The sequence below is a fragment of the Chiroxiphia lanceolata genome, chromosome 3 (genome assembly GCF_009829145.1).
Source record: "Chiroxiphia lanceolata isolate bChiLan1 chromosome 3, bChiLan1.pri, whole genome shotgun sequence".
Classification (NCBI taxonomy): Eukaryota; Metazoa; Chordata; class Aves; order Passeriformes; family Pipridae; genus Chiroxiphia; species Chiroxiphia lanceolata.
The window spans coordinates 65090478-65104701 of NC_045639.1; the positions used below are offsets into that span (position 1 = coordinate 65090478).

General features: G+C 35.6%; 1 protein-coding gene across 8 annotated transcripts in view; it reads left to right on the plus strand.

Annotated features, from left to right (window-relative positions):
- Positions 1 to 14224, plus strand: part of TBC1D32 (TBC1 domain family member 32) — a 79709-nt gene that overhangs the window by 34713 nt on the left and 30772 nt on the right. For all 8 annotated transcript variants that reach the window (XM_032683088.1, XM_032683094.1, XM_032683096.1 and 5 more), the window contains 3 exons: positions 8646 to 8768; positions 10062 to 10170; positions 11008 to 11101. In XM_032683088.1, coding sequence (XP_032538979.1) covers positions 8646 to 8768; positions 10062 to 10170; positions 11008 to 11101 — 326 coding nt within the window. The remainder of the gene's footprint in view (positions 1 to 8645; positions 8769 to 10061; positions 10171 to 11007; positions 11102 to 14224) is intronic.

The window sequence follows — 14224 nt, forward strand, 5'->3', positions numbered from 1 at the left end:
GCCATATGAATCAGAATTTATAAGTGCTGCTTTGGAGGAAATCATTAGTTTATAGAGGAATGAGAAGTCCTAAGATGAAATTTGAAAAATAAAATACTGGTTTTCATTTAGAATTAGACTGACTCCATAAAAAGATTGACAGAACTTCCATTGATTTAATCAGGATTAAGAGAAAGTGAGATGGTTTTCAGTTTAAAATAACAGGTGGTTGAGCAGCACCAAACCTGACAGAGTTCAAGAGGCGTTTGGACATTGCTCTCAGGTACATGGTGTGATTATTGGGGTTATCCTGTGCAGGACCAGGAGTTGGACTCAGTGATTCTTGTGAGTCCCTTCCAACTCAGGATTTACAGTATTAAGACTTGCAAGAAACCCTAGCCTGTATTATCTGAACATGAGAGATACAACGTTCATTTTACAGTTCCGTGATCTTTTGTGTGGATGCTACTGACTGCAGACATCTGTAAAACAAACCTTCCCTTGTGTAGTTGGTTTGCTCCTTGACCGAATTCCATCAAGAATACCAAGTTCAGCAGCAGTTAGATCCAATAATTTTAGATGCTAATGCTCTGAAAATTTAGATATTAGAAAGAACAAAAGATCTACATTTCTCTTTGCTGCTATGTAGAAATAAAATATATAGGTGTTTTTGGTAACTGCAGCATTGAAAAACAGAATGATTTTGTGAAATATTTGTCTAGAAACATTTCTTCTAGACTTATTACCAATAGTACAACCAAAGCCACGTTCCTTTAATTGTTCACAGATTTACACAGCCATATACTTTCTCTTTGTACATGTTCCTCACCCAGAGCTGAGTGCTGAACTTCATATCTCTTTAACTTACAGGTTATATTCCAAAGGTCCTGCTTTTCTTGTTCAAAACAATTACAGATTTACCTTTGTGAATGTCAAACCTGCAATTCAAAATGACATTTTTCTTCATGTGCATGCTGAGCTTTAGTGACTTAAAATTATTTTATTAGTTCTTTAATTACATATAAAACTTAAAATATATAGATATTTCCGCAGTCTGTTTCATCCAGAATGCACAGGTGTATCTATTTATGTTTGTAGTGTTAATGCTGCATTTTCAAAGGCAAATGTAGGGAAGCTAGATATGATTTGCAAAGCCAGTATCTCTCAGTGCATTCATACAGACTAGGGCCTGTGTGATCAAGGTAAAATACTCAGTTCCACAGTAATTTGTGTATAGAAAGATTTTCAAACTGTCAGTTCAACTTTCAACTGCAAAGAAGATTTATGGTATTTAGAATAGAGAAGTCTCACAGTCGACTTGTATTGGTTGATAAAAGAACACTGAAAGCTGTCTCAACCACTGTTTTGTACAGGCTGAAAATCTGGATGCACAGGAACTAATGCAAAAATTCTCAGTGCTTTTTCTGGTTTAGAAGATCATGAACTTAAATTGCCATCAGAGCACAAATCCTAGAGAAAGGAAAATGACAGCAGTAATGAAAGTAAATTTTTAACATACTAAACACAGAGAATTTTCTTAATTTAATGATCTGCTTTATTTCTTTGCTACAAGTGTTCCCATTGATCTGATCTTAGAAGGTATTGCATGTGAGAAATAACAATTTTCTTAAAATCTGACACTAGAAGTCTTAACCACTTCCCTTTCAAGACCAAGTTCTTTGAATTTCTGTAACTTATATTAACAAAGGAATTAAGAAAACAGCAGTAACATACTTTTTCTTTCAGATTTATGATTTTATATGTCATCAAGGCAGCTTAGCTAGTATTGCAGTACAGTGAATACATCCACGAGTTTTGAGTTTTTACAGCCTACCAAGAAACTATATGCATAATATATATATTTTCAAAGCTTCTGCCTAAAGCCTGATTCAGGCATTTGCATACTGCTGTTCTTTCTATTCAGAAAATGAGTTTTCTGTGATTGTTAGTGACACCGTGTTGTTGGCAGGATTGAAGTGTGCAGAGTAACAGATTTGTACCTTTGATAATCAACCTTCTGTCTCTAAAAAATATCAATACTCCAAAATAAATTCAAAGATAATCTTTCAATGCTGGCTTGAATAAAAAGCAGAAGGAGAAACAGTGTTACTGGAAATATGCATAGACTGTGGGCAGTGGGAGGGGATCAGAGTAGGCAGCTTTGCAAAAATTTTCTTTATTTAACAGAGTGCTTTCTTAACATACACTGTTCCTGGAAATTATTTTTTCCTTTTTTTCTTTTTTTTTCATGCATATGAGATAATATGACAGTAATAGGCATCAGAATACTTTGAAGAGGAAGACTAGACCCTTTCTTTCTTTGCCTATCTTATATACATACATATGCCACTGTCGAATTTGTGTTTTTCTTTTTTTTTTCTCCCAGTGGCTTACTTTGGCCATAAATCAATAAAACTCCTAAATATTGTGAGATCAAAAGGTCTTTTTTATGTACATTCTGAAATGGAAGAATCTTTGTTAACCACACCCTTGTTCAGTGAGACACCACCTGCTAGTGGCTGTCAAGCAGCAAGGACAGCACTCTGTTCAAGAATTTGGCTTTCTGCAGGGAGATACTTGGAAGACTCTGAGGGTAAATCCTGTTCTTTCAGATATGCAAATTGTGACTGTTTTCTTTGTCATACAAAATACCACGGTGAATATATTTTTTATTTATAATGCTAGTTTTCTTGCTTACTGAATGGGTGCAGAAGATAATAAAAATGCATTTTGTCTGTTTCTGTTGCTCTACAAAACTACTAGAGAAAGATTTAGGAAAGAAAGTTTAAGTAGCTTATATTAAACTGACATAAAAATCAATCGGTCTCTTGAAATTTGCCTCAAAGCAGTATGTCTTAGTAAAAATTTCATCTAGTGCACTCCAATGAAATCCAGATGAATGAATTAAATCCTGCAGGAGCTGGGAAATGAAAAAGAGTGTGAAAGGCCAAAGATAACTTTGTGGGTTTAGGAAATACAGATAACAAACACCCTTGTGTTCTTTTCCTTTCTTTTTTTCAACTGCATTTTAAACACCACACCTTATATATAATTGAATTGTAATAATTAGATATATTCCGTGTATGAAATAGTTTGTTCCCTTAACTGTACTTATATGTATTGTTAATTAAGAGAAGGTGCGATTTTAATGATTATAATACAATGGGAGAGCATTAATTGTCTTGTTTTCTAAAGGTAGAAGACATGAATCCTGATCATTCTTTTTCTTCAGTTCAACATGCTGTTTAAATTTAATCTCTCTTTCCCTTTCTCTTTATTAAAAAGCATTCTGAGTAGCAGAATCTAAAGGTAAAAGAGGACAGGGTCTGTATTGCTAGTGATTATTGGTGATGGCGTTTTGCAACAGGAGTATGTGGGCAGCTTCCACATCATCTGTGATCATGTAGTTATACAGTTAATTCATTTTTTTGTGAGTTTATATGTTAATAGTAGTTTGTTAGGGTTATTTATTTAAAACAATTTATTATTAATAAAATAGAAACATCAGATTCTGTGATCGGATTATGTCACTTACTTTTCTTAACTTCACTGAGGGAAATCCAAAACACTTTTCTTTGGAGTCCTCTAGGCTGTAAGTGATGCTCATGGAAAGCATTTTTGTTTAGCTAGGGCAACACTTACAGTTGGCAGTCACATTACATGTGATTTCTAGGTACATGGGGTAACTAAAGTGGTGTGGTGCTCTCTTGAAAATCTTTTCATGTGGAAAACATCTTAAGGAATACATCAGTCCCTGAGTTTTCTTACTGGGAGAAATGTGACTGCCCTGAGGTAGTAACTTCCAGTGCCCCAGACGTTGGAGGTGTAGCTTCTATATCCAGAAGATCTCGTATTTTTTTCAAAACTGTGCTTTGCCTTCAATGGAACAATTACAAGTCTTGATCCTTTAGCAAGACCAAGTGTAGAGACATCTCCTCTCTGCTCGTTACTGATACCTTTTGTTCAGTCTGCAAAGGCAGCTTGCAAAGGCCGTTTGCATTCCAATGCTGACTAGGTAGCTTTTACCTTCCTTGGGGTTTTTTTGGTAGTCCTTTGCCTTTCTCTGCATGTTTGGCACTTGATAGTAATTGCCACTTGCTATTTGGATCCATGTTCTTCTTGAAGCTCAGGTTGTTACTCAAAGCAGTATAATAGAGAATAAATCAGTTGGTAATGTAGGTTCTGATGTTAAACATTTTGAGGCTGTCTCCCATGATGACAATACTGGAATTGTTTAATGAAAGTTTTGCTTTGGCTTTCACTGTTGGTATATATACTTATTTAGGAAGAAGGAGATCCTGCTGCTGCAAAGAAGTTCCAGTCCTTGTTTTATTCCATTTAAGTTTTTAATCTTTATTCCTGCAAGAGAAAAGAAAAATCTTACCTTGTCCCACAGCTGGGGGAGAGCTCTCTAAAAATGTCATGCTGTATATTTTGCAGTGGCCTTAATCAGCCATGCCCGTATCTACAGAAGGCAGTAACTGCAAGCCAAAAGTAAACCTTTCACTAAGGACCAATTTAACATTTCAGGATCACATCACAGGAACACCTTGCAGGCAGCATAGACGTAAGAATTTCATGTTTAGTTAGCCATTGTGCGTTTTATGAACACATACATTACAGAGATTGTAGTATAGTTTATTTTGGATGTGCTAGTTTATTTTTTTCCGTATGGTGGATGGACTGCTGATTATAGCATGAAATTTTATCTTCTTTTGGTGAACTCTGTACTGGATGTGAATGAGTTAATTTTTTTAATAGCATTCTGCATAGGTGCTGTGTTTTGAATTTGTGACTAAAACAGTATTGATACTACACTGGTGTTTCCACTGACACTGTGCAAGGAACTGCTCAGGACTTACTTTTTTTTCCCACTCCCCAGCAAGTAGGCTAGGGATCTGCAAGAGGTTGGGAACAAACACGGCTGGGACAGCTGACCTGAGTTGACCAGATGGATGTTCTATGTCATATTATATCCCCCTCAGTAATAAAAACCGGGGGTTTATGGTTTGAAGGTAACCATTGCTCAGAGAGTGTCTAGACATTGGTGTGCTTGTGGAAGGTGAGGAGTGAATGAGCAGCTGGGTGGGTGCTTAGTTGCTGACTGGTGTCAACCCACTGCAGACTTATTCAAGAGCAGTATCTTGCGTCTTTCACCTCCAGCTGAGCATTTGCTGATATCCTTAAAGTGAGAACAGAGCATCAGGTTGACTTTGGAAAGAACTTATATTATGAAAGTAAGGAAGATTGATGTATTGGAGTCTAGTGGGAACTGCAGAAAAATAAAATTGGGTTTACCATAATAAAGGTGGTGTTTGAGAGAGACATGATTTGATATTAGGGGAAAAAAAAGACAACTTGAGAAAATGGGAATTCTTTAAAAGGAACTCAGAGAAAAAATACTGAGAAGTTTGATAATAAGCTGTCCTCATAATATGTGTTTGTAGCAACTCGGAGAAAATCATGGGCAGTTTAATTATATTATTTTAAGGTGAAAAATTTTAAAAGAGGCAACATAAAAAGTGGCAAGGTGTATATACTGTCTGGTTTATATTCCATGAAGGACTTCTGTTCTGTTGTAATTAAGGGGGTCATTATGATTCCACCTACCAAAACCAAGGAGATAGTTGGTTTGTGGAGGTACACAAGTACTAGCCAGAATGCTTTTTTTTTAGATTAGGTGTTTCTACAGTGATGTATAAATTGTGAAATTGTAGTTGATAGAGTAGAATGCAGGGAGCACCTTCCAAGAAAGACAGGGATAGGGCAGGAAATGCAGAATTCAGAACAAAATTACTTTTTGCTACCATATATGATATGTATTTTAATATTTTTTAATTTATTTAAAATTACAGTTCTATAAAAGACTGCTTCCAGATAATCTTTTGTTTTATCTACATTACACTTTGTTCCTGGCAATATGGTATATCTTATTAGTAGTGTTCCCAGAAGTATATAATCAGATTTGCAAGGGAGAGGAAAGATTGTGTAGTACAACTGCTGTACAATGTGTAGTGCAAGTGCTCTGCTCAGAGTGACTTCAACTAGAGAGCATGACTCAGTGCTCTGTCCAGTCTGGTTTAGAATACTGCCAAGGCTGGTGATCCTGCAGCATCTCTGGGCAATTTGTTCCAGTGTTTTGCCATTGTCACAGTATGTTAAAATGGAATTTCCTGTCTTTCAGTTCATACCCCTTGCATCTAGTCCTTTCACTGGCTATCACTGAGAAGTCTGACTCCATTTACAAGCTTTCCTGTCAGATACTTATACACACTGACAGGATCTCCCCTGAGGATCCTCTTCTCCAGGCTGAGCAGTCACAGCTCTCTCAGCCCCTATGTCAAATGGCTCAAACCCTTTATCATCTTCTTGGCCTTTTGCTGGACCTTCTCCATTGCATTGATGCTTTTACTGGGGAGCCCAGAACTGGACCCAGCGCTCCAAGCTGTAACCTTACCTGTACCAGCAGAGGTGCAGGGTCACCTCCCTCACATGACCTTTTGGCAGCACTCTTTGTTACACAGCACAGGATGCCACTGACCTTCAAGGGCATGTTGCTGGCTCGTGTTCAACCTGTTGTCCACCAGGAGCCCCCAGGTTCTTGTCTTCAAAGATGCTTTCTAACTGATCAGTCCCAGCCTGTACTGTTGCTTGCGGTCCTTCCGAGGTCCAAGACCTTTTATCAAAGCTTGTCTTCCAATTTTTAGCAGTATTCAAGTTGAGAATTCTATCTTCTGCATCCAAACAAAATTTTAAAATATATCTCAAAAAGATATGCTTTGATTTTATTGTATTATATGTGTAAAGGTTTTATACATTTTCATAAGCATGCACTCTGTATAGGTGGAATATTGAGATGAGGAGTCTGATCCAATTCTCAAGTTTCAAATGTAATGAAAAAGAACCAAAAAAGAAAAAAGTCCACAGCCATATTCAAGTATTTTTACAAATATACACACAATATGACATTTTTTTTAGTTGCAAACTTTAGTCTATACATTTATGACTTTAGAAGGCACAATAATGGAATATTACCTTTAACTAAGTATATGTACTTCAGTGATAACATTTTTAAATGGATTTTTCTGCGTAGGTGAAAATTTCATTTGAATTCCTAAGCAGCAGCTGCTCATGTTAGATCTTGTGTATTTTACCATTTATCCTACCACTATCCCATCTATCTAGTTTTATTTGTTTATGTTTGGTTGGGTTGGGTTTTTTTGCTCTGCCTTGTCTACCAGAGGAGATGTTATAAGGCATTCTCAGCCACCAGTCTTCTTCCAGGTGGTTTTTAACTGCTGGAAACACATCTTTGCCATTTATTATACTTAAGAGAAGAAATTATCCATCTTCATAATGGTTTCAGTGCTATTTTCTGGATTTTTTCCTCTATATAATAATAATAATAATAATTATAGTTGAGCTGTCATTTCTTCTTCTGTGATTTAGAAAAGTACTGGAAATAAATCAATGTCACAAAATAGTTAATGTATAATAAATAAAACCTGAAAAAGACTGAAACTGAGCAGGTCAAGTTGTATTAAAAAACAACAGGAAAAAAAAAGACATATTTTCATCTTGACTTTATCCTTGACCACAATTGTCTGAATTTGTAGGTGTTAAATTATTGAGAGAATGGCTTGTGAATTTTTGCTGTTGTTAGGAGAAGCATATTGGAATTGCAGGGAAGAAAATAAGCATTGACTAACAGACTACAAATTTAAAATAGTATGTATTTTCCAGTTCATATCAAGTCTTATGTGAATGCAAAATATAACGCTGATCAGAATTAATTTGTTGTGTGTTATAACTGTCATAAAACAGGAAATAAAACAGTAAAAAGAATGTTTAGTCATAGTATTTTTCTTGAACAGGAAGCCCTCAATGAAATTATTCTGTTGTGGTCTTAGAGAGAATAGATTAGTTAAAAAAAATTACATGATTTGGATTGCTCTGTGTCAGATTTATATGAAAGTACGTTGGAGTACTTTTACCATTAAGTTGTCCTGAAGTAAAAGAAAATTGTATATAATATACTGTCATACTGTGCTCTTGTGATTATTAATTTAATTCACCATTGTTTTACTTTCTCTGGAAAAAAACAAACACAGAAGATTTGTTGGTTTTGTTACACATTAAATCTTTTATTGCTTTTGAACTGTGTTAAATTGGATTATACAGAGGGGCTTAAAAACCTATTTTCTCAAGGAAAGATTTTTTTTTCTTTCTACCTTCCTTCCCCTTCAGACAACCTGATTCTAAGTTGCCTTACCAGCCTATTATTATATAATTTCCTTACATTTCACATGGAATGTCTTACTAAGTCTGCATCACTTTTGTTACTCTGTGATATAAAATCAAAAGCAGACCAAACTGACCAGTGGATATTTTCTCTGGTTGTTCAATGCACACAAAAAATCTGTTGGAAACCATTCCCTGCTTGCTTAAGGTCGTGCCACTTGAGTGGCTAAAAAGGATATAAAAGTGTGTTCCTGACCTAGTTCTGTCTGGGTATTTTTCAGATACTTCAGGTTGGGTTTTTTTGTTGATTTTTTTTTTCCCCTTCCTTTCTATTGTGAGATCTCATAAACACGTTCACCTCTGTCTTATTGTGCATTACTGGATTCCTGACTGATGTGCTGTTGTTTCAATGTGTCCTTCTGCAGGTTGTTAAATGTGCTGTGCTGTGAGCTCAATACCCTTTTACTCTTGGAGACTCAGTATAAAGTGTCACAAGTTTTACTAACTGCTCAGGAGGAAAATGTCACAGAAGCTTCAGAAGGACCAGGGTAAGAACTGACTGATGTAAATGTTATTTTAACTGTCAAACTCTTCTCCTGAGAACAAATACATGAATGCCTTAGTGGCTTCAAACATAAAAATGCTTTCACTTAAAATGGCTACTAATGTGCGCAGGTTTCCTTGTGCAGGTTTGTCAGCAGTCTTAAATTATGAAAAGATACAATGGTCTTCTCTTTCTCCCATGTCCACACCAGAAGTATAAGAAATAAAAAAGCAAATATTTTTCTACTTTTGATTTGTATTAATCTTAGTTGTTTCTTAAACAAAAAATGTGCATAACTTGCATATGTAAATATGCCTTCTAATTCTGTATTGTTTTTTAATGTTATGTATTTATTATAAAATTAGAATATTGCTTTAATGTTTATTAATTAAAGGCATCATCTGTACTTTGGGGTTTTTTTGAGAGGGTGTTTTTTTTGTTGTTGTTGTTGTTGTGGTTTGGTTTTGGCTTTTTTATTTATTTATAACTTAGTTGACTCTCCAACTTCTGTGACTTTCCATTGCTGTCTTCTAAGTAAAATTACACAGCACATCCTTTCAAAAGGAAAAGTATATTTTTGGGTCAGAAGTGGACAGTCATTTAGTTACAGACATTTTTTCCTTTCTCACAGCATGCCAAGTGTTAAGAATTTTCCTCTTGCTGTTTGTTGTATGTGACCATTACAGAATGTAAATCAATCGGTATAGGTGAAGTCTCCACAGATACAGATCATAGTTATTTACCATTTGAGGGTGAAACCTACTATTTCCGTACTGAGGCAAAAGTTTTATTAAGAACCCTGGTGTATAAAAACTGGATGTTATATCTTTTAAAAAATTTTGTGTCTTGGCCTGCACAATGACTTCAGACAGCAAGTTGGCTGTCTTTTAAGTTGTGAATAACTCTACATATTTGTGACAGCAGAAGTATACTGGTAGGCCAAATAAGGAACAAATTTTGATGGTCCATTAACTGTCTTTACCCTAATTACTGAACACGTGGACATAACAAAGCTTGTAAATTTTCTACTCTTATGTGTCCAGTAATTGCTCAGATGTTTCTAATCAGTAATACGTGGTGAATACAAAGTTAGAATAATGCTCAGAGACAAAATACTTCATGTTTCCCTTTATTTCCTTATGTCTATGTGTATTCCTGTTTGCCTTTTAAGTCCAGTGTCTTTCTCAAAGTATTCTTTCATATAAAAGTTTTTTGAATTAAATAGTCAGTAAATCAAATTCTAATTTTTGGAGTTTTTTATGTTTCTCTTAGTTTTGTTTGGGTTTTTTTTCCACAGAGTTTTTATAATTGATGGTCTGTCAGTGGAGAGAAACCACATTCTTGTAAGGATAAATCTGATTGGAGGACCACAGGAAAGGATTTTGCCTTTGAGAGCACTAGATAAGGTTAGAACCTAAAGTTTAGCAATTTCTCTTTGCTTAACTCCTGACTTCATTAATTGAACATTTTTGCTGATAATTCAGCGTGTGAAAAATTACTTAACATTAAGAAATACCAGACCACCTTTAGCTTTATAAAGTGTTAACATTTAAAGAAGTGATATACTGAAAAAATTGTTCCCACTATCTGGGGATTGGCATGTACCTAGGCCATACTGCATTCAGATGACAAGTGTATTTTGCTCCATTCTGATGTTACTTTTAAGCAAATACAGTTTGTATTTTTTTTTGCTTTTATATTTCTGTGGATTTTTTTATTAGCTTTCTGTTTGTCTTCCTTTTATTTTATATTTTTTTGATGCTTGGATTTTTATATGCAGTATCTAATACCTGGAGCTTTCATCAATGCTCTAACTTAGAGTGTTTGTTAAGCAACACCTTTAAGTGTTCTAGTTCTCACTGGCTGTCAGTCTCATAAAGATGAAATGAAAATTACTATCAGCACAACCAAGACACCTAGATCAGTGTATGAAATTGGAAATACAGTTTTGTGGTTTGTGGGGTTTTTTAAATTTTTATAAAAATTACAGTTTCCTCTGTAGTTGAAATAAAAGCTGTAAAATTTAAACTGTCAGTGGTATATATCATAAAAAACTCTGGCTCAAATACTTTTTGGATTTTGTATTTTTTTTTTAAGTTATGGCACATCTCTTTGCAAATTGTAATATCAAATGTAATTTTGATGCATAGGTAGTAATTCTGGGAACTGCACCTTTGTGTGTTAATTGCGCAAAAGCTATCAATTCTTCTCCTAAAGTAATTTATTTTTGGTCCTGTTTCTAGGGCAGTGATCCGTATCCTTGGCCAATGTTTTCATCGTTGCCTTTGCCAAAGTGCTATCTTGCAGGAATTCCTAGGAAAGCTGAATTCAGACAAGGTACACACAAAGCATGTAAGCAGTGTAGATGTCACACAAGCATCTTGGTCAATTTTAAAATTTCCTTTTCCTTCCTCCTTACCCCTCCACTCCCCCCCTCACATCCCACGGATTATAATCTATTTAAGTACTTAAGTATATTTTATTGTTGGCTGCATTTCGAGCTAAATAAATTGGTTTGGTTTTGCTTGTCTGGTTTTGTGCAAGTGTCAATCTGCAAAGCTCTGTTTAGTAATCTAATTCTTATGCAAACGTCAAGATTAACCTTTTGGCTAGTGTCAGGTGGGTGACTCATAAGGTACATTTGTATCATCCCTCTAGTAACTGAAGCAAGACAGTATGGTTAAGCTACAGATTTTTTTTTACACTATTTTCGTGATTCACTTCCCCATGTTTACAAAGCTTGGTGGTGTGTGAAATAGACAGCTTTTAGGATAGTTGGTTTCCACATTGAACATCAATTTGGAATGTGAGCAGACTGAAGAATCCTTTGAAGAAGTGACTAGTCACAGCAGTTTAATTCACACAGAGAAACCTGTTTAAGGTTTTAGTTTGCATAGACAATGCAAAGGGATCTGATGAATAGTTTAGTAAATAAATAATTCATTATATTTGTTCATGTTTACTGTATCCTTGAGATGTACTTATTGGAAATTATTTGCTAATTTCCTTAGCAGAGACAGATTTTCAGAAGTGGTAGAAATTCTGTATTAACTGTAGAAGACAAAACAGTCTGTTTGTAAATCTCTAGGAAAAAATAACTTGAAAAGGTGACTCCCTGCTCCCACAAGGGGAAAGGCTACGTAATTATAAAAGAAGGGAGTTTTCTATATCTTTTCTAGGCTTCCCAAGGCAATATTCATAAGACAACAATCAGATAAAAAGTGGGTGCCCAGTTGTTTTAAATATGTCTTCAGGGAGGCAGTAGTATCTCTCTTGGGTTGGAAAAGCATATCATGTTGTATCCCTCAGAACTTCTCTGTTCTCTTGTTCAGAGCAATTCTCTTGCTCATCATTACATAGTGGCATAGTGGAATAACGATTACAGTTGTCCCTTTTGCAGATGACAACCAGCTAGGAAAACTTGGGTAAAACTTTGATTAACAGTAAGTTTGCTGAAATAAAGTTTCAAGGGTTTGCAAATGAATTTGATGAATAATTGAAATAATGGTATCAAAGAAGTATTTCAATTTGAAGTGGCATTTTTGGTATTAAAAGTATCTTAAGTAAAAGATTATATAACTGCAAAATGAACAGAACATTTGGTTTCAGAGTCAAAATATTTTGTGTTTGTTATTTGAAAAAAGGAAAACAAATATTGAAAGTGTTCTGTTTCAGTACTCCAAAATCACGAAACTGTGAACATATGATTTGCCAGACTGAAGCTTTCGGTATGCGTACGTTATTTTGAAAGAAAGTGTTGGAATAAATAGACCAAAAATGAAAAGAATAAAATTCATAAATCACTATTCCACTGCTTGGGAAAACAGACATCAAGAGCAAGAGTAGAAAATGGAGAATGTCTGAACTGTATTCTTCAGCACTACAATATGGCAGTGATAGAAGTGCTCTTTCACAAGAGAGGTTAAAAATATGATTATGATAAAGATCTGTATGTTACATTTATACAAGATAGAAGAGTGTATTTACACAACTTCTTTGGGGTTTTCAATATTCAGAATTCATATTGTGTGTTACTTGCACAGCTTGCTCAGAGGTTTAAAAACAGGTTAGAAAAACACTTGTTAAATTTTAATTCTGCCTCAGTGCAAGGAGATGGACAGGGTTCACACGGACTTACGCAAGAATTCTGCAGCCATGAAAAAACACTTGTACATCGTATGAGGAGGAATGCATGACTGCTTCATCGTGTCTGTCATCAAGGATGGAAAGCCAGCACAATGTTTCTGTGGTTCCCTGAACCTGTCTGTGTTCAGATTTAACGCTGCAGTGTTCCGTTATGTAACCTGTGCGGTATCATTCCTGTCCTCTTTTTTGGGCTTTTCTAGGACACGAATAATTAAGTCTACTAGTTTCTTATCACTATTAAAGAATATAAAGGTTTTTTTGGCTGAAGAAGCTGTAACTGTAGGTTTTATTCTGTCTGTCCTGACCTCTTACTTGCCTCCTCTCTTATTGCCCATGTGACATGGACACCTAAAGAGAAGCTTACCTTTTCCTTCTGCTTTGAAAATATGTCCTGTATCCATCATGCAGTTGTGATATCAGGTGTAAAAACATAACCTGAGTTGATATTTTTTTAATGTATCTATAGAATAGATATTGGAAATGACCAGGGGAGAGTTAAAAAAATAATAATAAAGTTTACAGATGTAATATAACACCGCTGATGCTGCTGGTTTTGACCCTCTTTAGATAGAGTTGAAGGACAGCTACAATAACAGAACCTTTGTTTCCCAGAAGAGTGTCTCAGCTAATGGAAGGTGTCTTTCTGAGTGCAAGCTGAAATTGCTTACTGAATATTTTGGAACTAGTGAGCTGAATTGAAGTCAGGGAACAGGAAGCTTCATTTCCGCAGCTCTAGACCTCATGTAGCCTATGACTGTGTCTAGTATAACACAAGCCATGGAAGCCACTTTCACTGTCATGCTGAAAGTAATGTAAAAGGGGTTGATACTAAAAAGGACGTATTCACACTGAGTTTTCAGTAAAGAAAACCTAAGAAACGGGTGGATTCTTTTATTCTCTCTCTAAATTCTTTTGAAGGGGCATCAGAATGGGCTGCCCAAGGTGGTGGTAGAGTCACCATCCCTGGAGGTATTTAAGAATAGACTGGATGTCCCAGTAAGTGTCCCAGACCACTTACTGCCATGGTCTGGTTGACAGGGGGATGCTAGGTCAAAGGTTAGACTCAATCTAAGAGGCTTTTTCCAGCCTAGTTGATTCTGTGACAGTGGTAAACATGTAACAGTGGCACCTTTTTGGGTGTTCAGTTTGGGGTGGAAAGGGAGGAGAACTAATGAGCTGTAAGAAAAAGCAGAGCAGTGCTAACTCAGATTGTTCTGATAGAACATGTGTTTCCCAGCACCAAGGCCTGAAGGCTGCAACTGAGAGAACACTTCTTTAACATTCTTGCTATTATTGTGTGCAATTGTAGTGCTC